Source organism: Tamandua tetradactyla, chromosome 1 (genome assembly GCF_023851605.1).
Source record: "Tamandua tetradactyla isolate mTamTet1 chromosome 1, mTamTet1.pri, whole genome shotgun sequence".
In the NCBI taxonomy this organism is placed as follows: Eukaryota; Metazoa; Chordata; class Mammalia; order Pilosa; family Myrmecophagidae; genus Tamandua; species Tamandua tetradactyla.
The window spans coordinates 86,649,293-86,675,236 of NC_135327.1; the positions used below are offsets into that span (position 1 = coordinate 86,649,293).

The window sequence follows — 25,944 nt, forward strand, 5'->3', positions numbered from 1 at the left end:
GAGAGTTTTACTGCTTCATTTCCAATTTTAATGCCTTGTATTTCTTTCTCTTGTCTAATTGCTCTGGCTTGAACTTCCAACACAATGTTGAATAACAATTGTGACAACGGACATCCTTGTCTTGTTCCTGATCTTAGGGGGAATGCTTTCAGGCTTTCCCCATTGATGATGTTAGCTGTGGGTTTTTCATATATTCTCTTTATCATGCAGAGGAAGTTCTCTTCCATTCCTATCCTTTGAAGTGTTTCATCAAATGATGAATTTTGTCAAATGCCTTTTCTGCATCAATAAAGGTGATCATGTGGTTTTTCTGCTTTGATTTGTTGATATGGTGTATTACATTAATTGATTTTCCTTATGTTGAGACATCTTTGCATACCTAGGACGAATCCTACTTGGTCATGGTGTATAATTCTTTCAATGTGGTGCTGGACTCGATTTACCTTTACTGATAGCCTTCATTTCTACACTCTTCTCCACACCTCTCTCTCCTGTCTTTTCCTATCTGCCTCTAGTGCTCCCTTTAGTATTTCTTACAGAGCCAGTCTCCTGGTCACAAATTCTCTGAGTGATTTTTTTTTCTCTGAAAATGTTTTAATCCCCCCCCCATTTTTGAAGAGCAATTTTGCTGGACATAGAATTCTTGGTTGGCAGTTTTTCTCTTTTAGACTCTGGAATATATCATCCCACTGTCTTCTCGCCACCATGGTTTCTGCTGAGAAATCTACACATAGTCCTTTTAGACTTCCCTTGTATGTGACGGATTGCTTTTCTCTTGCTGCTTTCAAAATTCTCTCTTTCTCTTTGACATCTGACAGTCTGATTAGTAAGCGTATTGGGGTATGTTATTTGGATCTATTCTGTTTGGGGTATGCTGTAGTCTTCTGTAATTTTAAGGCTTTCATAAGAGATGGGAAATTTTCAGTGATAATTCCTCCATTACTCTTTCTCCTTTTCCCTTCTCTTCTCCTTCTGGGATACCCACAACACTTATATTTGGGCACTTCATGTTGTCATTCAATTCCTTGAGTCCCTGCTCATATTTTTCCATTCTTTTTTCTATTATTTTCTTTTGCTTGTCGGATTTCAGATGTCCCATCCTCCAGGTCACTAATCCTTTCTTCTGCCTCTTGAAATCTAAGGTTGTGTAAGGTTTCCATTGTTTTTTTTTTTTTCATCTCTTCTACTGTGCCTTTCATTCCCATAAGTTCTGTTATTTATTTATTTATTTATTTATTTTTAACTGAGTGGCTGCAAGAAGGAATGAGCTTATGAGAAATGTAACTAGGTGAAGGAACTGGAGGAACAGTATTTTGATTGAAATGTCAGAAACAAAAAGACAAATATTATGATGCCTCATTCACAGGAATTAACTATACTAATCAAACTCAGAGAATTGAATTTGAGAGCCTGGCTTATCAGGTTGGGGCCTTTTAAAGATTCCTAGATTGTAAGCTGTTACAGGAGTCATATATTTAGTAGTTGTAACTGGTATTTCTAAATTTCGAGAGACTGAGCTATTTGTTTATAACCTAGTTATTCCTTGGAACTTTGGGTATTTATGTGACACCTGAGACCCAGTGTTAGAGCATTGACGTTATGAAAGTCACCATTAACCCATGTGGCAACTGTTCAAAAAGCTGAAAACTGATCAGACCTCATCTAGAAATGTAAATGATGCTGATCTGTATAGGACTAAGATAAGTCAGAATACTGGGTAATGGTTGAAAAATATGGCCCATATTTTTAAACTTCAAGTTTGTCCAAGACCAAAGGGAGAGTTGTTTGTTGTTCTAGTTTGCTAGCTGCCAGAATGCAACATACCAGAAGTGGAACAGCTTTTAAAAGGGAAATTTAATAAAGTGCTAGTTTACAGTCCTAAGACTGAGAAAATGTCCCAATTAAAATGAGGCTATAGAAACGTCCAATCTAAGACATCCTGGGAAATACACCTTGGTTCATGAAGTACGATGAAGTTCAGGGTTTCTCTCTCAAGTGAAAAGGCACATGGCAAACACAGTCACTGTTGCTCTCTTAAGTGAAAGGGCACATGGTGAACACAGCATCATCTGCTAGCTTTCTCTCCTGGCTTCCAGTTTCATGAAGCTCCCTCAGGAGGTGTTTTCCTTCTTTATCTCCAAAGGTTGCTGGCTCATGGACTCTCTGATTAGATGATGACATGTCTCCATCCATTGGGGTGGGTCTTGATAAGTTTCTGGAGTCCTATAAAAGAGAAAACATTTTGGAGAAAAGAGATTCAGGGAGAGCAGAGAATACTGCAGCACCATGAAGCAGAGAGTCCATGCTATTTATTTTTTCAGACGGTAATTTCTTCTTTTTGTTCACCCATTGCCTTCTTTATGTCCTCCCTCAACTTGTTGATTTGATTTTTGATGATTTTTCCATGTCTGTTCAAACATCCTGAATTAGTTGTTTCAACTCCTATATCTCATTTGAATTGTTGATTTGTTCCTTTGGGCTATATCTTCAATTTCCCTAGTATGGCTTGTTATTTTTTGCTGGTGTCAAGGCATTTGATTTTCTTAATTAGTTCATTCTGGAGATTGTTTTCACTCTTTTTTTTTTTTTACATGGGCAGTCACCAGGAATTGAACCTGGGTCCTCTGGCATGGCAGGCGAGCATTCTTGCCTGCTGAGCCACCATGGCCCACCCTGTTTTCACTCTTTTACCTAGGATTTTCTTGCTGGATGGCTTTGTTCTCTATCTGTTCTCTGACATTCAATTCAGCTTATTATAGACCTCTAGCATAGGTTTTGTTTAATGGATCAGAATTTTTCAGTTCTTGTTTTCTTGTTTCATGGTCTTTCTATATGGAGCCTTTTTATTTTTTTTCCTTAGGAGGGTATACTTAGATTTTATATACCCCAGGCAGATTTTCCCAGACCAAATTGGCCTCCTCTCAGGAGGTAAGAGTCACCTGCATCAGTTTTCCCTGAGAGTGAGACCCATCAAGTTGACAGACTTTCCTATGAAGCTTCTAGACTGTGCTTTTCCTGTCCTGCCCAGTATATGGTGCTTGTCTGCCTGTGGTTTCCTACCAGTGTACTGTGATGTGGTGCCTTTAACTTCAGCAGACTCTCCCTGCTGGTGGTTTGAGACAGAGGAGAGGTTGTAGGCTGCCTTAACTTGCTTCAGTTTTCCAGCCCCTGGGCTCTGAATTCCTTGAGGGAGGGATTCCACTTGAACTGGGCCCCACCCCTCTCCTGGGGAAGGCACAGCCTCAAGGGAATTAATTCCTTTCACCTGACCAGCCACTTTGTCTCTCAGAAAAATATAATTGTGCCCTTGCCTGGGGGCAGGTGAAGCCTGAGAAGGCTTGCAGTTCTATCTAGTGAGCAGTTATGCAGTAGAAACAAAGCAAAAAAAAAAAAAAAAAAAAAAATCCTTTTCAGAGCAGGACCCCCATTTCTCAGGTTTGTTAATCAAGAGTTTAAGTTGGTATGTTGCTCTATGTATCCCCCCTTTTTTTAGGGTCCAGCCCTTTTAAAATATTTTGTACTGATTCAAAAAGCCAGTCTTTTTTCCCCCATTAGCCCTGCCCCCTCTGTGCCAGGGCAAAAGCTCCAAGTACCTTTAGCTCTTATTGGAGGTTTTTTTGAGCTGGGGCCCTATTTTCAGTAGTCAGAATTTGCTAATTAATTCCGAAAGTGGAGTCTGGTTGAGCTAACCCCCTGCTGCTAGTAAAGTCTCTTTCCTTTCCCCTCCAGGAAAGAGGCTGCCATGCCTATGAGGGAGGGTCATTGGTCTCTGCAGCTTGGGGTACTTTTGGTTCTGTGCAGAATCTCAGCTGGTCCAGATTGTCCTGACTGGTATATGCTGTGTGTCCAGTCACGGATGTGGCCCTAGCAGTTGCTCTGTACTGTTCTTGCTATTTACTAGCTGCTCTGGAGGACGAACTAAATTCCACACCTCACTAAGCCGCCATCTTGGAAATTCTCTATGGTGCTAGTTCTTATATTTAGATGTTTGATCCACTTTGAGTTAATTTTTTTTTTTAATTTTTTTATTAATCAAAAAAAAGAAAAGAAATTAACACAACATTTAGAAATTATTCCATTCTACAAATGCACTCAGTAATTCTTAGTATCATCACATAGATGTATGATCATCATTTCTTAGTACATTTGCATCGATTTAGGAAAAGAACTAGCAAAACAGCAGAAAAAAATATAGAATGTTAATATAGAGAAGAGAATTAAAATAATAATACTAATAATATATATATATGTATATATAAAGGAAAAAGAAAAAAAACAAAAACAAAAGATACAAACACACAAACAAACAAACAAAAAACCATATTTCAGGTGCAGCTTCATTCAGTGTTCCAACATAGTTACATTACACTTAGGTATTATTGTGCTGTCCATTTTTGAGTTTTTGTATCTAGTCCTGTTGCACAGTCTGTATCCCTTCAGTTCCAATTACCCATTATCTTACCCTGTTTCTAACTCCTGCTGGTCTCTGTTACCAATGATATATTCCAAGCTGATTCTCAAATGTCGGTTCACATCAGTGGGACCTTACAGTATTTGTCCTTTAGTTTTGGGCTAGACTCACTCAGCATAATGTTCTCTAGGTCCATCCATGTTATTACATGCTTCATAAGTTTAGTCTGTCTTAAAGCTGCATAATATTCCATCGTAGGTATACGCCACAGTTTGTTTAGCCACTCGTCTGTTGGTGAACATTTTGGCTGTTTCCATCTCTTTGCAATTGTAGATAATGCTGCTATAAACACTGGTGTGCAAATGTCCGTCTGTGTCTTTGCCCTTAGGTCCCTTGAGTAGATACTTAGCAGTGGTATTGCTGGGTCGTAATCCATTCTGCCATTCTATGTCTTTTGATTGGGAAATACAGTTCATTAACTTTTAGTATTATTACTGTTTGGATAATATTTTCCTCTACCATTTTGGCTTTTGTATTATATATATCATATCTGATTTTCCTTCTTTCTACACTTTACTCCATACCTCTCTCTTCTGTCTTTTCGTATCTGACTCTAGTGCTCCCTTTAGTATTTCTTGCAGAGCTGGTCTCTTGGTCACAAATTCTCTCAGTGACTTTTTGTCTATAAATGTTTTAATTTCTCCTTCATTTTTGAAGGACAATTTTGCTGGATATAGGAGTCTTGGTTGGCAGTTTTTCTCTTTTAGTAATTTAAATATATCATCCCACTGTCTTCTAGCTTCCATGGTTTCTGCTGAGAAATCTACACATAGTCTTATTGGGTTTCCCTTGTATGTGACAGATTGTTTTTCTCTTGCTGCTTTCAAGATCCTCTCTTTCTCTTTGACCTCTGACATTCTAACTAGTAAGTGTCTTGGAGAACACCTATTTGGGTCTATTTTCTTTGGGGTGCGCTGCACTTCTTGGATCTGTAAATTTAGGTCTTTCATAAGAGTTGGGAAATTTTCAGTGATAATTTCTTCCATTAGTTTTTCTCCTCCTTTTCCCTTCTCTTCTCCTTCTGGGACACCCACAACACGTATATTTGTGCGCTTCATATTGTCATTTAGTTCCCTGATCCCCTGCTCAAGTTTTTCCATTCTTTTCTCTATAGTTTCTGTTTCTTTTTGGAATTCAGATGTTCCATCCTCCAGTTCACTAATTGTAGCTTCTGCCTCTTTAGATCTACCATTGTAGGTATCCATTGTTTTTTCCATTTTTTCTTCTTTGTCCTTCACTCCCATAAGTTCTGTGATTTGTTTTTTCAGATTTTCTATTTCTTCTTTTTGTTCAGCCCATGTCTTCTTCATGTCCTCCCTCAATTTATTGATTTGGTTTTTGAAGAATATTTCCATTTCTGTTCGTATATTCAGCATTAGTTGTCTCAGCTCCTGTATCTCATTTGAACTATTGGTTTGTTCCTTTGACTGGGCCATATCTTCAATTTTCCGAGCGTCATCCATTATTTTCTGCTGGTGTCTGGGCATTTGATCAGATTTCCCTGGGTGTGTTACACAGCTGGTTGAAAGCTTTTTCTGTGAAATCTCTGGGCTCTGTTTTTCTTTTCCTGCCCAGTAGGTGGCGCTCGTGGCGCTCGTCTGTCTGCACCGCAGTCGGCCCGGGAAACCGCGCGTGGAGGTGGGGGTCGCTGGCCGCCGCGGCTTGGGAGAGTGCCGGTCCTAATTGCCCAGCTGGCCCGAAACGCCAAGCGTGACGGGAGGGCCCCGCTATCCAACGTTCCCAGTCAGGCCGGTGAGCCACGTGCGTGGAGGGGACCTCAGTCGCCAGCCGCCCCGGCCGGGAAAACGCGCGCCCCTCGGGTAGCTCACCGCAGCAGATTCTCCCTGCCCGTTCAGCTGTTCCAGAATGGGGTACGCTGTCTTTTTGGTCTCTGTCGTGACTCCGGGAGCTGTTTCGTATTGTTTCTGTTTCTTTAGTTGCTTTTCTGGAGGAGGAACTAAGACCCGCGCGTCTTACTAAGCCGCCATCTTCTCCGGAAGTCCTCGAGTTAATTTTTATATAGGGTATAAGGAAAGGGTCCTCTTCATTCTTTTGGTTATTGATATACAGTTCTTCTCTGCCCATTTATTGAAAAGAGTATTTTGTCCCAGTTCGGTGGATTTGGGGGCCGTGTCAAAAATCAGTTGACCATAGATTTGGTGGTCTATTTCTGCACTCTCAATTCGACTCCATTGATCAATATTTCTGTCTTTTTGCCAGTACCATGCTGTTTTGACCAGTGTGGCTTTATAATAAGTTTTAAAGTCAGGAAGTGTTAATCCTCCCACTTCGTTCTTTCATTTTAGGATGATTTTAGCTATTCGGGGTCTCTTTCCCTTCCAGATGAATTTGGTAACCAGTCTTTCCAAGTCTTCAAAGTAGTTTGTTGGAATTTTTATTGGTATTGTGTTGAATCTGTAGATCAATTTGGGTAGGATAGACATTTTAACTATATTTAACCTTCCTATCCATGAGCAGGGAATATCTTTCCACCTATTTAGATCTTCTTTGATTTCTTTTAGCAATGCTACATAGTTTTCTGTGTACAAGTTCTTTACATCCTTAGTTAAGCTCATTCCTAAACATTCGATTCTTTTAGTTGCTGTTTTGAATGGAATTTTTCCTTAACTGACTCCTTTGTTAGGTCATTGCTTGTGTATAGAAACATTATTGATTTTTGCACATTAATTTTATGTCCTGCCACCTTTCTGAATTGCTCAAGTAACTCTGTTGTAGATTTCTCAGGATTTTCCAAGTATTGTATCATAGCATCTGCAAATAATGAGAGTTTTACTTCTTCCTTTCCAATTTGGGTGCCTTTTATCTCTTTGTCTTGCCTGGTTGCTCTAGTTAGAATGTCTAGCACAATGTTGAATAATAGTGGTGACAAACGGCATCCTTGTCTTGTTCCTGATCTTAGGGGACAAGCTTTCTTTCAGTCTCTCTCCATTGAGTACGATGCTGGCTATCAGTTTTTCATATATGCCCTTTATCATATTGAGGAAGTTACTTTTGATTCTTATCTTTTGAAGTGTTTTTGTCAGAAAGACTGTTGAATTTTATTGAATGCTTTTTCAGCATCAATTGAGATGATTATACGATTTTTCCCTTTTGATTTGTTAATGTGCTGTATTACATTAATTAATTTTCTTGTGTTGAAGCAAAACTGTTTTGAATGCCTATTTTATGCCAGAAATTTTGCTAGTATTGGGTTTTTAGTGATGAATGGTAAACAAAATAGACAAAGTTCCTATTTAATGGATTTTAGCTTATAGTGATTGGTCTTGATGTATTCTGTCTAATATGGGGTCCACTAGCTAAATATGATTTGTTTGTTTTTTTGCATGGGCAGGCACTGGGAATTGAACCCAGGACTCTGGCATGGCAGGCGAGAACTCTACCAAATATGGTTTTTGAGCACTAAAATGTGGCTTGTCTGAATTGAGATTTCAAAAGCTTAGTATGAAAAATGTAAAACATATTAGGAACAACTGTTTTATATTGATTACATCTTGAAATGATGTTTTGGATATATTGGATTAAATAAAATATATTATTAAAGTAATATCACTTGTTTCTTTTTAATTTTTTAATGTGGCTACTAGAAAATTTAAAATTATATGTGTGGCTTGCATTAAATTTCTATTGCATAGTACTGGTCTAGGCACAGGGTTCCTTAAATTTCCACAAGCCAGCTTTATCAGAATCAAATGGGATGCTTGTGATAAATACAGATTCTTGAGCCCTTTTCCAAATTTACTGAATCAAGATATCTTCAGAGAAGGGCCCAGGAATCTACATTTTAGCCTGCTACCCAGGTGATTCTGATAAACAAGGATTACTAGCCTAAATCAGGCTTGTTAAATGTTTACACAAGAATCACCTGCAGTGTCTGCTATACCACAGACACCTGGTCTTCAACCCCAGGGCTTCAGATCAAGCAGATCTGGGTTGGGCCCCTAAATCAGCTTTTATATAAAGCTCCCAAGGACTGCTGATATGCCAATCCCACCACAGACCACACTGAATAACAAAGGTCTAGATGACTCAATATTATATTTAATAATTATCTTTTTCAAAGATAATGCTGTATGAATTTATCTATAAAGACAATGTACTCAATTAAAATAATAGCACAAAATGTATATGGTGCAACTAACTTGGAGAGGAGTGAGCAACATGTTCAAGGAATCACAATGTTTGATAAAAGCAGAGCATTGCATAGGCCAGTATTAACAATTTTTCATTAGGACAATATGATATGAATGGTAAAGGTGTGAACTAATTGGTTGTTTTGGAGGTTGAGAATGGTGTGTCAGACATAGCAGGAAGGTCCAGTATAGAAACTATGTAGTAATTTGAAGAGAAGATATTTAATATAAGGAACAATTCATTATAATAGAGGACTGGATTAACAAGGGATTATCTAGTAAAAAGAATTCTAAAGAGTATAGGAATAGAAAATTCAGGGAGGAGCCTGTATACAGGAATAGCAGATACAGGGAAGAGCCTGCCTTAAGGCAGAAATAAATCTGGAAGAGGGCCACCACCCCCAGGCTGAGATTCAGAACTTAGTGAAAAGATTGTGGTGGTAGCTTACTGGATGGTATAAAAGCTCACTAAGCCTGAGCAGCCATCCAAGGGGATGTTGGGAGAAGCCATTCACAGGAAGTGCTGTGTACTGCTGGCTGGTGGGCACTGCTGGAGCCAGCAGCTGCAGGAATGTGTGGGCTGCTGCAACCGCACATTCTGCAGCATCCTGTCCAGAGGAGCACACCAGAACCACTAGGAGAAATCCCTTTCTTTTCCAGGTTGTCCCTCTAGACCTCTACTGACAAAACTTAACATCATGCCAGCCGGTGAAAGAGAAATAGTTTCAGGATCCAACTTCATCATTAAATGGCAACAATGAAGATGTATTTGGAATTAATTGGAAGGGCAATTAATTGATAATTGGCACTCCTTTGGCTACTCAGCTTCCATATGCACCCTTCCTCACAGATTTGAACTTCCAAACAACAGAACAATTCTATCTTTTCAGATAACAAGATACAGCTGTTCTTACAAGTGAAGTTCTCATACTTTCCTCAAAATGAAGAAATGTACTGTCTCAAAAACTATTATATGCATTATTGGCAATATTAGTTATTCCTTAAATTTTGTCACACTCTCACTAAATATTTTAATACCAAAAGACTAAATAGTAAAGCTCATCTCCAACTACTTCTTATAACATAAAAATTGGTTACAGAGAGAAAAAGAAAATGGTAGTACATACAAATAAACATACAATATAACAAGCAAAAATTATGCAAAGCAACACCAGTTCTCTCTCTTTTTTTAAATTGGACTGAAGGTCATAATCGACGTCCATAGCTTTTTTCTTCTACAACCCAGTCTTTATTTACCCTGCCATCAGTCAAAGCTTTAGATGGTTTGGGTTAGCTACTTGGTGATCTTGTGGTATGACTTTTATTCTCACAATGTTTGAGTCCTCAACTGTCCTTCCTTTCTTAGGTTACTGTAGTTTTTGATTAATCTTTACTATTGGGCATGTAAGTACTAAGAGGTGCCCCAGAAAATTCACTGAATTTCAGACACAGTCTTCCTTGCCACCACTGTATAGCAGCCATCCAATTTTCCTCTGGCAATCAGGATTGAACAGCCAGTAAAGTAACCCTCTTTTCCTACCTGTTGTTTTGGTAACACAAAACCCAACACAGCCAGTTGGCAGCCTCAGCTTCCAATTCAGTGCAACCATCGTTGTGTCCCATGGTGGAAGCATTGTCCCTTTGGAGACTAAGACCACCAAACAGCAGAGCTTAAAGTTTCTGGGATGGGAAGCAGGAATTCAGCAAGTAGGTTATTATGAACTATAGTGAGAGGAGCGACTTCCACTTCTAACATTTAATTCTGGACTCACATATTTTAGATATAAGGAAGACAGTATCATATAATGGCCTCTACTCTTAAGCATATATGACATCTTGTAAAACAGATCTACATCCTTTTAGAGTGCTGTTTCCCAAATGGACATAAACAAAACTAAGGAGTTCATTGGAAGGGCAGCATTCCTTATAGGGGGATGCTATTTTCTCTGAGGGAAAAAAACCTTAGAGATTTTTCAGGATGCAGGTGCTTCCATCATTAATGTATTTTTTAATGACTTAGTGAAGAGAGTGTCTTCTGTGCCTTCTCATGGAATGTTGGAGGGGGTAGATGGGTATGCAGGTAATGTGATATATCCGGTTTAATATCCTTATCTCCCTAAGCCCCTGGATTTCCTTCTCCATCTTATGCCAGGGAAGCTCTGGCATCTCAACTCTATTAAATGTAGGCCAATGTTGAGTTCAAGTTTCAGTCAACCAACCAATAAGTTATTGGATCCACCTTCAGCTGCACGAGATACATTAAATCTGGAATCTCTAGTAAGTGTATTGATAACAATGAATGTGGCCCAACCGAGGTTATATTTCACCCTCCTAAGTTTACTTTTAGGATCCACTCCCATACATGTTCTCCAGATCTCTGCTGACATATATCAGCAAAATCTTGTAATTCTTTTTGTGTGTAAGCTAAGCTGTGTGGCTCATATTATGTACCTGTCCTCCTGGAGTATGTTGAGATTTAACCTTGGTTATTAAGTCTAGTAGCAACAGAGGGTGGTTATGACAGGTCTTGAGAATGAACATCCCTTTTAAAGAAATCTGCTCCAGCGAGGTCATCACAGAGTATTTAAGCAAAGGAAAGCTAGTCTCCAGGGGCCAAACTACTTCCATTAGTAAGGGATACTTAGACTGAGTTGGGGTTTAAGATTGTCCAAGCAGATGTCCCTATTCCAATTTTCAGATTGTTGCCCAATTGATACCCTAACTTCCACATGGAAAATTTGATGAGACTGAATTCAACTGTTGCTATAATTCAGCAACCCTTAAAATAAAAAAAATTTATTTGATTATCAATAATATCACCCCAGTGTCTGCAAAAACTGAATTCTTTTATGGCTGTTATGGAAGCGTTCTGGTCTCTGACCATGACTTGTACTAAGAGTTGAAAGACCTGACCTTATCATTTTCTTTCCATAAATGTTCAAGAGCACTTGGAAGAATCCATCTCACAGCACTGTCCTAAAAGTGATCTCAACTGCCTTAATGTTCAATTGCAGGAACCACTTGGGCAATCATGTGCTTTAGCTGGCACTTCACCGCAATCAACCACTGATGATAGTTTGATTAGTTGTAATGCACATATATGTCATGGATTTTTAGAATCTCATTTTTTACTGGGGACTATCTCAGCACTGCATTCAACCAAAGGGCATGTCCAAACCAATTCTCAGCTCCTCAAAGGGACCATTTGTAATGCCTTTCAGAGCCCTAATGAAATCCAACCCTCATTATGATGTTTTTCCAGTTAAATGAAATGGACTGCTGCACCTATTATCAAGTAATTGCCTCGAGGCTCCAAATACACACTTTATTGCCTGCTTTGCAATAGGGGAGATAAATCTTGTAAATATTTTTCCTTTTCCAGCTGGCATAAATTAAGCTGTGTCAGTAGAGGACACTGGAGGAGGAAGAGATTCCTGTTCCAGGTTCTGTTGGGCTGCTCTAGCCTATGTGCTGTCTGCAATAATAAGTTCTAGCACTGTTCATGACTTCTGCAGCACCAGGTTCTAGCAGCACTTAGAGGACAGCAGTATGCATCACCTCTCATAAACAGCTTCTCACAGCACGGTCTCAAGGCAGGTTGAAAGGCATCTCCTATGAATAGTTTTCCCTAGGACCCCCTCAAATGGCTTCACAGTGGAGTACAACCAGGGCAGCACTGTCCTTGAATAGTTTCCCCCTACACTCCTGAGGTGGCTTTGCAGCCTCAGCAAACTTCTCTAACTTCCAATGAGCAACGGTAACTGCTATTCCTATAATCTTCAGAATATCTGTTGCTATAATCTTCAGAATTCTCTTTACTCCTTACTAGCCATTTCCTCATTACTCCAATTCCCTAGTATAATAGTTCTTTATATTCAACTTTCCATGTTTAAAATACCATGTGGTTTCTCTCTTGATTGGACCCAAACTCATATAGAATTGGTATTCAGAATACATGTTGTCCCTGTAAATAAAAGCACATGTGTACGTATGTGCAGTCCTGTAGACACACATTTTCTATGTCATCTCTGAACCCAGATTAAGAGTCCTTGGGTTAGACTAATGACTATTCTCCAGGTCCTTTCAATTTAGTGCTATAATCTTAACTTTATTTGAAGATGGAAAAGAAAATGTAATATTCCCAAACTCCACTAAACTATATTTGCTTTACCAACAAATGTAAACATTTATAAACATTTGAGAAAGATGGCCAATAGCACTAGATATTTCTAGAATTTTTCTTTTGGAGGAAATTGGTGAGGAGGCTGAGTGGTAGAGGAAGAGTAAGCAGTTGTGAAACAATTGCAATTCTGGTGTTAGGATGTGGACTTGGGTAGTTGCATATAGAAGGAAGAAATATCTATTATGATATGCTATGCTTTTGTAAGGTACATTATGGTAGTTAGCCTCCAAAATGGGACCAATGGCCCCTGCTTTCTGGTATTCATGCCCTTAGTACTCGCCTCCCACACTGAATCAGAGCTGGTGTATGAGACCAATAAAGCTTGGTGGAGCAATGGTGTCTGACTCCTATGATTAAGTCATAAAAGACATTGCAGCTTCTGCCTTTGTCTCTTCAGATCTCTCATTCTGAGGGAATTCAGCTGCCACGTTGTGAGGACATCCAAGTAGTCTTGTGGAGAGGCCCATGTGGAGATGAACTAAAGCCTCCCACCAAAAACTAGTACCAATTTGCCAGTCCTATGAGTGAGCCACCTTGGGAGGAGATCATCCAGTTCAAATCAAGCCTTCAGATGACTCAATGTCAGTTGAAATCTTAATTGCAACGTAATGAGAGACCCAAGCCAGAACCACCACCTAGCCTGGCTCCCAGATTCCTGATCCACAGTTTAGGGGCTAATTTGTTTTGCAGCAAAACAACCCAACATATATATTTAAGTCAAAATTCTCTAAATGGTACAAGAGACAAGAGATCTGGTCCATCCTCCCCCCCACTACTTCTCTGCCACCGAAAGAAGAAGTCAGTGAGGTGTTCTTTGGCTACAATTTTCTCCACGCATAAATACATCACTAGATTGAATCAGAAGAGAAATTAGAGACTTCTGTCTTAACCAGATGGTAACTATAAGTAATGACTAGATATATAGTTACTGATTCCAACTGTTAAGCCAGCTTATGCATATAAATATTAGGTTGCATTAATAGAAATACAGGATGTGTCCTTATGAGGACTATTCTAGAGTAGTCACAACATGTCTGAACTGTTCATTGTAGTTACCATAGTTTATGATGGATATTATCAACTGGCGTGTCCAAAGGTGACCTAGTATCCTGAGGATTATGAAAACTGTTCTTAGGGATGTTTGATGGATCTGGGGTTGTTTAGTCTGGAGAAGATGTAGAGAGCATATAACAATAGCTGTCTGTTTGAAGGGCTGGCATGTGGAATAGTTGTCTGTTTGAGGGACTGGCATATTTTCGATTGATCAATAGGGAAAATATGGGCCTAACGACAGAAAATAGGAATGAAGATTTCAATTTACTTGTAACAACCATGGCTGTTTAACAGCAGATCATAGTGCAGTGAAAACTATAGTGCTCCCTCTTCCCAGAAAGGTTTAAGTCAAGGTTGGCTGATCACTCTTCAGAGATGTGGGTAAGGGTCATTCCAGTAGTACCTGAAAGATTGAAGATGACTCTTAAGATGTTGTTCCTGAAAGTCTTACCCTGTCAGATATCTCATTATCCATGAGTTTCTTTAAATAAGAAGGTGGAAAGAGTATGAATTCTAGTGGAATTATACAAACCCCATTTGGAACTTATTGGCTCTGTGCCTTTGGGCAAGACACTTATTCTTTCTGAGCTTCAGTATTCTCATTACCTCTTAGGGCTGCTCTGAGAATTCATTAACTGATGCATAACTCAAAATACCCAATTAGCCCCCATTTGCCATTTAATGTATGTGCTAGTTTTCTTCTTTTCATTTTCTACAAGATGGTTTATAATCGAACATCTGGGACCAATTAAAATTTTCAAAGTGCTGTGTTGAAAGGAGTTAATTTTCCTAGCTTCAAGTGTAGGAGTTCATTTTTTAAAACAAGGAACTTGATTAAAATTTGATTAGATGCTTTGTGCCACAAAATCTTTTTTAAAAAATGACAAGGATAGTGAAAAGGGATATGGAAGGAGTCAAAAGCCAGATGGCCAATATCATCTTTGAAATTTACAGCTGCAAGATCATCACTTAACTAAAGTCTTTTCTCCCAAGGGAGCTATTTAAAAAACAACACCCAAACTATATTATCTAACATCATAAAAATATTTTATCTTCCTGGAATACATTCTATATTTCAGTAAAAAAATGCTCAAAAGACAAGCACTTCATTTTCTTTGAATTCTTAAAAGAAATTGGAATCTCATAGAATGAGTCAATATGTGCTTTTCTAGTTGGCCTCTTTCCTACCCCAAAGATAAAAAGAATTAGAAGTAAATCACAGATATTGGATATCAATTTTCATTATTTACAAATACATTTTTAAAATTTTGATTTTACTTTTTAATAGAGAAAGCTACTTCATGGGCAGAAGTCACCCTGAATTGAGATTATGTGTACTGAATAGTTAATACTGTAAAAGTAGATTCATTAAAAACCACAAATCCTTTATTTTTTATGTAGCATTGTACTCATAAGCATTCTCATTAGGAGCTGTCTTTAAGTAACAAATGAACGGAGATGTGCAGTTGTTCCTTTATATTTCCAATTCTTACCTGTAACATGTGCACGAGTTCTGGTTGATAGAAACTGTCCATTCTTAAAAGCTTTCCTGAAAACCATGGGTGATAACTTCAACTTTCATCTCAGTGGCTAGAACTGTGTTAAATGGCTGTCCCTAGCTGCAAGGTAGTCTGGAAACTATTTTTAACTGGAACTAAGTTAAGGTTCTGGTAGGAAGAAATCAGGGGTAAACAGATATTGAGTAGACAACAAGCAAAGTCTGCTGTGGAGGAGCGGAGTCAGAGCAAGCTGTAGTCAATCCATGATTGGAAATAAAAGGAACTTTACTCAGTTATTTCATATGAGCAGTTGAGTGGGTACAGCTAAAATATTGTGTCGTACTACAAAGAACCAGGTGTGTGTGTGTGTGTGTGTGTGTGTGTGTGTGTGTGTAAGGTTGTGTTAGTTGTTGAGAGCAAAAATTTCCCTTTGGCTATTAACCCAGAGGTAGCTCTAAACCCTTCTGAAGCTGAGAGGGAAAGAGTCCAGCTCTCCAAAGTCTTGTTATCTGCTCCTATTGGTCTATTAAGTGGAAGTTTGGATCTGTGAAAATGCACATATAACAACTTTTAATCGACAGTACTGACTCTAAAACTCATGCAGGAAACAGAGAAGAAGTCAGTTTTGGGCAGTGGACTTGACCTGTATGTTTCTATGTCTAAGCTAGAAAACAGAAAAATAATACTGCCATCCTTCTCCATCTCCCACTATATTGGTACACAGTAGGTGCTCAGTAAACATGTGTCAGTTTTTGCAAGATTAAAAGAGACAGAAATTGAGGACTTCTGGGAAGGTGGCTAAATAGAGTAGGTCAGGATTAGCCTTGCTCCAAGGAAAAGTTAGAGAAGGGACAGGAGGGCGACTGAGGCAGTGATTCAGGAGTGCAGCTGACCTGGGAGAGTCTTCTACACCACATGGGGCAGACTTGGTTGCAGAGAAAAAGGAACGGAGAGGCAGAAAGCTGGAGCCTGGCACGGAGGCATGGAGATACAGAGCCCGGAGGAGTGCATGGACAGGAGCCGGGGAATAGGAAGTAAGCCATGCCACATTCTGTGGGTGCACTACCCTAACCAGTGCAGTTATGACTGGTGATTCACCCCACACCCCACGCACCCGATCTCTGTCACCCACTCCCATTCCCTGTGCTCCAGGCATCTCCACCCCATCAGCCCCCAGTGCACGTACCTGCCCCACACCCCCACCCCAAGTTCAGCCTAACCCACTTCTCCTGCACCCCTCCTGAGCACTACCTCCCCCCTCCCTGTTCCTTGTAGGCTGTTGCCAGTGCATATAGGCTGCGGGCACTAACCTCCATACTTAGGCTACCCCTGCCCCACTGCCATAGTGTCACATAGCCAAGCTCCACCCCCTGCAGAGCTCTGCGCATCTGTTTATGGCATTCCTAGGCCCTCCTGTGCGCATGAGCCCTCAATCGCATCATTCAGGTCTTCAAAGCACACTTTACAGCAGGCCTAGAACTACACATGCGCATGGCCCTCAGCCACACTTCCCAGCTCTGAGAAAGTGCTGACCTGTGCAGCCAGGTCACATCTGCCCCTAATCCATGAAGGTATAATGCTGACCTACTGCCACAGCTCTACACATGTGCCCAAAGGGCCCCATGCCTTAGACCAGCACACACCAGGGTTCTGCCCCTCAGACCGGTGCACCCACACAGCTATATCCTCCCTGGCCTCTGGGCAATGTTCACAAGCATCAGCATAACATCCCAAACTGCACCTACACCTGCCCTGAAACAAATCACTGCACTGATGCTCCACCCTGTACTGCCCAACCCTGCTGAACAACCATCCCATAAACATAAGGCCTCAGACTACTGAAAGAAATAAACTCCCAAAGTAAATCAATCACAACATTTCCATGCCATGAAGACAGCAGAAGAACACTAAGCATATCACAATGCAGACAGATGCAGTTCTGTCTAATGGCCAAATTAAAACACCAGAGGAGACACAGACATTGGAACAACTAATCAAAGATGTTGCTACAACTCTACTTAATAAAATAAGTGGGATAACAAAGGACATAAAGCAGATCAAGAAGACAGTAGAAGAGTATAAAGAGGAATCTGAAAGAATAAATTGAAAAATAGTGGATATCAGAGATATTAAAGACTCTGTTGACCAAATGAAAAATACATTAGAGGTACACAACATCATATTTGAAGAGACAGAAGAAAGAATAAGTGATATAGAGGACAGGATAACTAACTTCGAAGACTCAAAACAGTAAATGGCAAAAAAGATGGGAAAAATTGAATTGGAAAAAAAATTGAATTGGATCTCAGGGAAATGACAGATTAAACAAAGCGTGCAAATATAAGAATCATTGGTGTCCCAGAAGGAGAAGAGAGGAGTAAAGGAGTAGGAAGAATCGTTCAGGATATAATGGGGAAAAATTTTCCAACCCTCATAAAGGACACAAATATACAAATCAAAGAAGCCTAATGAACTCCAAGCAGAATAAATCCAAATAGGCCTTTCCCAAGGCACATACTAATCTGTCTGTCAAATGTTGAAGAGAGGCAGAAAATCCTGAAAACAGCAAGAGAAAAACTATTTACGACTTACAAGGGAAACCAAATAAGACTGAGTTCAGACTACTCAGCTAGCACCCTGGAGTCAAGAAGGCAGTGGTATGATATATTCAATATCCTGAAAGAGAAAGACTTCCAGTCAAGAATTCTGCACCCAGCAAATTGTCCTTCAAAACTGAGGGAGGGAGTGGGCCATGATAGCTCAGGAGGCAGAGTTCTCACCTGCCATGCTGGAGACCCAGGTTCGATTCCCGGTGCCTGCCCATGAAAAAAAAATACAAGAAAATTGAAGGAGAGATTAAAGTTTTCACAGACAAAGAAGTCCAAAAAGAATTTGTCAATAAGCAACTGGCCCTACATGAAATACTAAAAGTTCTGCCAGCTGAAAAAAAAAAAAAAAGACAAGAGAGGGTAGGGCACAGAATTAAAGAGTACCACTAAGGGTAATTTAAAGAATACAAAGAGAAAGAGGGAAAGGGTGTATAGATTTGACAAAGAAAATTAAAAAGATAAGGTGGTGGAATCAAGAAATGCCTTTTCAGTAATAACTTTGAATGTTAATGGACTAAATTTACCAATTAAAAGGCACAGATTGGCAGAATGGGTTAAGAAACATAATCCAGCTATATGCTGCTTACAAGTGACTCATCTTAGATACAAGGATATAAATACATTGAAAGTGAAAGGACGGAAAAAGATTTTCCATGCAAGTTGTAACCAAAAGAAAGCAGGAGTAGCTATACTAATATTGGACAAAATAACTTTAAATGTTAAAACATCATAAGAAACAAAGAAGGACACTACATACTAATTAAAGGGTCAATTCACCAAGAAGATACAACAATCATAAATGTTTATGCTCCCAATCAAGGAGGTCCAAAGTACATGAGAGAGACATTGGCAAAACTGAAGGGAGTGATAGATGTTTCAACAATAATAATACGAGACTTCAATACATCACTCTCCTCTATAGATAAAACAACCAGACAGAAGATCAACAAGAACACAGATAAGTTAAATAACTTCATAAATGAATTAGACCTAACAGACATATATAGGTCATTGCACCCCAATGTCAAGAACATACATTCATCTCTAGTGCTCATGGAACATTCTCCAGGATAGATCATATGTTGGGGCACAAAACAGGTCTTTAAAAATTTAAAAACATTGAAATTACTCAGAGGACTTTCTCTGATCATAATGGGATGAACTTGGATTTCAATAACCACCAAAAAAACAAGAACATTCACAAATATATGGAGATTTAAAAAACACTGAAATTATTCAGAGCACTTTCTCTGATCACAGTGGGATGAACTGGATTTCAATAACCACCAAAAAAACAAGAACATTCACAAATATATGGAGATTAAATAACACACTCTTAAACAACCAAAGCAGAAATTGCTAGAGAAATCAGTAGCTATCTGGAGATGAATGAAAATGAGAATAGAACTTATCAGAACTTATGGGATGTGGCAAACGCTGTGCTGAAAGGGAAATTTATTGCCTTACATACCTATATTAAAAAACAAGAAAGAGTACAGAATGAGAAAGAGTCCTTTAATCCTGTATAGACTATTGTCATGCCTGGAAACACCCTATACTATAGTAACTAGATGATCAAAAAGTATTGGCAAAGTTCCCTGAAGGAGGGGAGAAAGACTATAGAACTATTAAAATTTACTATCAGGGAATCCCCTGCTACTGTGTCAAACTTTACGGACACCCAAATCAAGAGCCCATGCCCTCGATCATGAGGCTTACTCTTGTGAAGCTTATGTAGGCAGCAGAGAAGCTTAGACCACCTGTAGGTATGCCTAACAGTTACTTCTGGAGGACTTCTTTTGTTGCTTAGATCTGGCCTCACTCTCTGTAAGCCCAACTCTGCAAGTGAAATGATTGCTCTCCCCAATATATAAGATTCCACAAGGGTTCCAAGCACTACAGTAACTTTCCAAAAATCTGCAATCCCCAGACCCAGATGGGTCCCTGGTCCAGATAAGTCCTGAAACCTAGCCCAGGTTCTCCAGAACATCAGTTAGTTCCATCTCCCTACTCCATATTAGTAACAGATCCTTCCAATATGAAAAATGTTGAATTGCCATAGCCCAAACAACCCTAAAGACAGGGATGGAAAGATCAAAGGTGATGGTGGAGTTATACATAGAAAATAGGATTTAACAAATGAATATGAATGGGGAATCATTAACTTGATATCTCTTTTTTAGTCTCCAGTATTTTAGAGCAGCTAGAAGTAAAAACCTAAAACTGTGAAATGGTAACCCATGTCAAACTCTGAAATACGTTCTACAGCTAATTGCAGTGCTGTGCTTTGAAATTTATAGCTTTTTTGTACATATATACAAAAGTCAGAAGGAAAAAAAGTCAATTGTGATGATAAAAAATATTTAAGCCCTCTAGCCTCATATTCTGGAGCAGCTAGAAGGAAAACTCTGAGAGGATTGCATGGTAGCCCATGACACTCTGTGATCTGTCCTGTAACTACTTGTTGAAGAGTGCTTTGAAAACTACTGCTTTTTTATTTCTTTGCTTTGTATATATGTTATATACCATACAATAAAAAAAGTTAAAAATAAAACAAAAAAAAAGAATGCTCCACTAGCCATTTGAATATGCTCTGTACATTAGATATTATAATATCAATATTAAATTTAAGGATCAGGAAGGACACTGACTATAGCAGAGACAAATTTTAGGATGGAGAAATACTTTCTAAATTTTCAGGGTGTGGTCAAGTCAGAGTAACGCTAGTGCCAATTAGACTTAGTGGTTAGCCGTGAATGCTGACGGGGGCCGGGGCCAAGCAAATGTTCAGGCCCAGGAAGCTCGGAGGACCCCAGCAGACCCTGGGCAGCGGGGAGCCAGAGCCCGGCAGCAGGGAGCCAGGCCGTAGCAGCGGGGAACTCGGCCCTGGACGCTCCAGGCGTCCCAGACGCCCAGCGCCGTAGCGGTAGGGCCCGCACGCCGGGGAGTGCCGCGCGTGACGCACTTCCGCCCTGCGCTTCCGGCTTAAAGGGGACCCAGACCCTCCTCACAACAACAACAAAACCGGCGCGCTCGGGGCCGGCGCCTTGGCTCCCGACCCCGCCCTCCTGCCACCTGCAGCCGCCTTGGTCGTGTCGGGTTCGGCCCTGTCCTGCCCTGTTCTGCCCGGGGGTCAGGTGAAGAGCGGGGCCAAGCCCTTCAGCCAACTTCTCTCCACTTCCACTCACCCGCGCCGCCTAGCGAGACCCAGGGCCGACCGTGGCCGCCGCCGCGGAGCAGCAGGGAGCGGCCGCCGCGGAGGAACCCCGGCCGGGCTGTGTGTCCAGTGATCCTGCCCGGGCGCGGAGGGCGGCGGTGGCAGTCCTGAGGCCTTTTCTCAGGTACTCCTCCACCGGCTGGCCTCCCTCAGTGGCCCGGCCCCTTCTCCGACCCGAGCCGCTGGGTCGTAGTTAGAGGGCCTTGTTGCGTTTCAGCTGGGGGTCGCGGCGGGGGTGGGGCGGGGCGGTGTCCCGGGCGGTAACACCCTCACCCTTTCCTCCTTCCCTCTCTTCTCATCGGCTTCTCTCTCTCCTTTTTTTTCTCTTCTTCTTGCCCTCTTCTCCCCCGCTTCCCTCTGCAGTCCGGAGCCAGGCGGAGTCCGGACCTGGCGGGGAAAACTGCACCTACAGTCCGGCCCCCAGACCCCGCCGCCGACTCTGTCCAGCCTTGTTACCGGCAATGGCCTTCGTATCGCCCAATGCACTAGTGACTGACTTGGACACGGAATATTAAGAAAACACTCACTTCCGACCCCACCCCAGTCGCACAGGCAATAACCACCTCGGCTCATTTGGGTTTTAACTGCTGCTCCTGTTGACTCTGTCCTACTTTGGGAACACCATGGACCAGAGTGGAATGGAGATGCCTGTGACCCTCATCATTAAAGCACCGAATCAGAAATACAGTGACCAGACTATTAGCTGCTTCTTGAACTGGACCGTGGGGAAACTAAAAACGCATCTATCCAACGTTTACCCTAGCAAACCAGTAAGTGTTAAAAACTGGTGCAGCTGCCCTGGCCAGCAGCTTTTCATGCTGTGTCTGCCCCGTCTCCCTGCTCATCCCCTCTTTTCGTGAATTATTGGGTTTCTTTTGGTAGACTTGTAAGCATCTTGAGTTCTGAGGTTGTGTGTGTGTCTCTTGAGTGTCGTCATTAGTATCTTCCTGGTGACTTTCATTTAATTAGTAAGAGTGTACAGAAATATTAGGAGAGGTAAGAATTGGCAGGCATGGAAAAGGGACCGTTTTCCGTGGATTTAAACTAAGTTATTAACCTAATAGAGAATGACAAATGCATCGTTTTTTTTTTAAGATAAAGTACTGTCATCCACATTAAAGCTTTTTTGCTTATTAGATGAAAAGTTTCAACATACGACCCAGAAATTTGTTCACTATTGAAGAGCAGTTGTTTCTTGAAAATAAATACTTGAGCCCCTTTAAATTTATACTTTGAAGATTAGTATGTATGTTTCAAGAAGCAAAGAGTTACAAGTTGTAGTTTCCCTTTTTCCTGGTTCCTGCCCCCCTCTCATTTTTCTCCTGTAGAGGACAAATGGAAATTTCTTTAACTTAGTGGAGAACAGTCCTTCCATCCCCACCCCACCCCACCATTTGGTACATCTTTTTACTCCTTTCATATGGCCATATGTAAATCGATCTGGCAGTGTCTTTTTGTTCTGAATATTGCAAAGATAATAAATAAAATACAGATAGTACAGCTCCATCTGTCCCCAAAGTCAAATTTGAAAGCACATGGTAATTAAGTCACAGGCCTTGGAATCATTTAGAAGAGAAAAGAAGTGTAATGCAATGTTGATTATATGAAAGTGAAGCTTTCGCATTCTCTGTCTTATAAACTTTTCATTTCTGAACAGGTGGAGTTCAGCAATTATTAAACCTTATATTTAATTAATGAAGACTCTTGGATTTTCACCTGGGAAATATTTTTGGCATCAGGCATATGTAAACCTGTGGCATAGATCTGTTGGAAGACAACTATGTTTTCTACGCTCTGCTTAACATTTGTTTTATGCACATAAGAAAGGAAGACGTGATCTATATTATTTATGGATTAGCACTGTTTAAATGTTAGTCTTTAGTTTTAAGCTTTTAGATTAACCACAGAAATATGGCAGTTATTGGAAAAATGGGAGGTTTAGGAAAACAACTCTTAGATGAAATTAGCTGTGTTTGTCAAGATAGGAATGTTTCTAGCAAGAGGTTTTTTTACCCCACAAGACACCAAGGTACTTAACTTCGAACAAACTGATCGGAACTCTCTTTTTTCAAACCTTTTGTTTGCAAGTTAAGATGGTTATAGGAGATAATTTGTTTTAAAATTTTCTTCTTTACGGAAGATTTCCTACTGAATTTGAATGATTAAAGTAGAAAATAGCTTTTCAGAATAGTCAGTTTTGAAAGTTACAGACATCCATAGTACTGTTAATGGCATAGCCTGAGCGCCATTCCCAGGTATTTAACAATGCAAAGATCTTTATATTATTTATACTCTTAAACCAAAAGGGACTTGGTGCAGTACAATAGACCAAGCTATAACTGTACTAAAACTTTTTCTGTTTTAAGAACTATCTGAGGGGAGAGGGTGAAACTTGTTTACCTTATCTGTCTGCAGAAGCTTGCTTTTGGCAGGAGTTTTGCCACTGCAGCAGTAAACGCAAGTGAAAGGACCTTCAGTATCCCATGTGTATTAGTCAGCTGCTTGAGGACTAGATCAGTTGCAAACCTCTCTCTGCCCCTCCCTTCTGACTGGCCTGCTTCTTGTACACACTGGAGACATTTTTGCAGTCTGTACTAAATAATAGGCAACCTATTAATGATCTACCCATGTGGCAAATCTAACTTCTCTCCCTCAGCAAGTCTAAGTGAATTTGTAATAAAGCTAACATTCATTTCTATGTTAAGGAGAGTGGGTAAGTCTGGGGCTGGAGGTACCTGTGTATATTTTCATAGAATTTCACTGAAAACCTTGTATAGCTTTTAGATTTCACAGGTTTACATTCTGCCTTCTCTATCACATGAGAATTGATGTGAATTATCACAGTTGTTGAGCAGATTAGCAATTTAATAGTACCCCCAGTTTTGCCATAGGTAGTCCTCAATTAGTTTACTTTGTATGGTTATTATTTAGAATTCAGAATATGCTGCAATATGAATGATATTATAAAGAAAGTTGCATACTTAGGATCACCCACAGTGATTATGTAATGATAATTCTGAGTTGAAGTGTTTCAGGACCTGGTAGGGAGTTTAACAGAAATAATTTCTTATGCCTCTTCCTTTCACATGCCTCTAGTGCTGATGGATAGACTTGTCAGTAGAATAGAGGTCCAGTGCCTTGATAAGAGCAGATTGCCCCCCAATAAGAAGTAGAAAAGTTGATGGCGCTGTTCAACACTTCCCAAATTGGATCTATCGGGTCATAAGAAGTGAAGGGTCCCTGTGGCAGTGGCTTCTAGGAAAATAAATGGAAGCTGTCAGAGGGGGAAGAATGGAGATTTGAAGTTGTCATTTTAGACCTACAAGGATAGGTCATGTGTATACATGCTGTTAATGGAATTCTGACTAAACTCTGCGACAGTGTGTAAAATCTTAAGATTCTATCTTTATTTGTAGTCAGGTATCGACTTAACTAATCATATATAATCTCCACATGGATATTTTAAATTTGAACTTTTAAAATCTACCCCTCCCCAATAAGTCCACAGTAAATCTACCTCCTCCCTTCCTCCAAAGCGTGTTTTCTTGGATTTAATTTATTTGTTTAACTAGTATTTCATTGACCTGGCATTTGAATGTCTTTATGCTAGGCATGAAGATATGAGTCCTTTCCTCTTAATGAAGCTCATGTCTAGTGGGGGAGACAGATGTCTAAATAAGTAACTGAAATATTATGTGACCAGTGTTGTACAAGAGGAATGTACTGTGTGAGGTAGGGGCACAGGGAGGTAGGGTCCACTTGAGTGGGGGTTGAGGGATTGTGTTGCTGTTTCAAGAAAGGATATGGGAGATTTAAGTTTTCTCAGATAATGGATAAAAGTTTTAAAACAGGCAAGATAATTCAGGATCTGATAGCTTTTTTTTTTTAACTATTCATTCAGAGCTGATATTGTACCGATGATTAAATTCTTTTTATTACTGTATTACATAGTATAGAAGTACTAAATCAAAAGATCATAGATCCTTATAGGTTACAAAGGGGAGGGTATTTTCAGTTAGGAAGTTAGGAAGTTGGTTTATTTATAAACATGTTTACAAAGTCATCATTCAAAATTCTGGATGTGGAGTTAAGCTTTCTTGGAGTTTTAGTTTCGAATGGTATTGATAACTGGTTTAGGACTGAGAAGGACAACAGAGTGTATAAGATAATTGAGAGTCATATTCTAAGGTAACATTTGTCATCACTGAATAACTTCAGTTTTTCAAATCCTGGTCTGTAGTGTCAAATAGTTATTTGAAATTTAGGTAATTGGTACTAGAGGTGAAGATATATGTCAAGAAAGCCAGTTTTACTTGAGTCTCAAGACTTTAATCTTGGCTTGGACTTATTAGAGATGTAAATATCATAATGGTCGATCTTAATGTAATATGTAGAATGGACTATCTTGAGAAAACTTAAAAAAATATGAATCTCTTAGTCCAATAGGCACCTTTCTCATCTCTTTTTTCTTACTATCTGATCTCATACACAAGCAGTAACTAAGATGAACCTGACTTACCCTGAATTCAGTTTTGAAGGCAAGCCTTACTGGTACTTGCATGTGTTGGCCTGTCCTTGTTTCAGCGTGGGGTCGAAATGCCCCTTGATTGTGTCCCTTAGTTCTGGGCAGATTTCTTCCATCTTGCCTGTTTAAACCGTTTAACTAAAGCAGTTACTTTCTTTACTTAGGTCTTCTAACCCTCCTGATCAGCTAGGGAGTTTTGTGTTGCTTTCTCAACTTGTTCCTTTTGTTTGAGATTC

At 40.0% G+C, this 25,944-nt stretch overlaps 1 protein-coding gene and 1 long non-coding RNA gene across 4 annotated transcripts in view; one reads left to right on the forward strand and one right to left on the reverse strand.

The window, feature by feature from the left end:
- The window catches only part of LOC143649890 (uncharacterized), a 169,115-nt gene extending 143,181 nt beyond the window's left edge, over positions 1 to 25,934 (reverse strand). The window contains exon 1 of the long non-coding RNA XR_013159221.1: positions 25,703 to 25,934. This is a non-coding gene — a long non-coding RNA (uncharacterized LOC143649890). The remainder of the gene's footprint in view (positions 1 to 25,702) is intronic.
- Positions 20,938 to 25,944, forward strand: part of HERPUD2 (HERPUD family member 2) — a 112,374-nt gene continuing 107,367 nt past the window's right edge. For 2 of the 3 annotated variants that reach the window (XM_077119950.1, XM_077119959.1), the window contains exon 1: positions 21,406 to 21,953. In XM_077119950.1, coding sequence (XP_076976065.1) covers positions 21,807 to 21,953 — 147 coding nt within the window. In that variant the 5' untranslated portion in view covers positions 21,406 to 21,806. Of the gene's footprint in view, positions 21,308 to 21,405; positions 21,954 to 25,944 lie in introns of those variants that run through there. The other variant, XM_077119940.1, reaches the window with a different exon arrangement.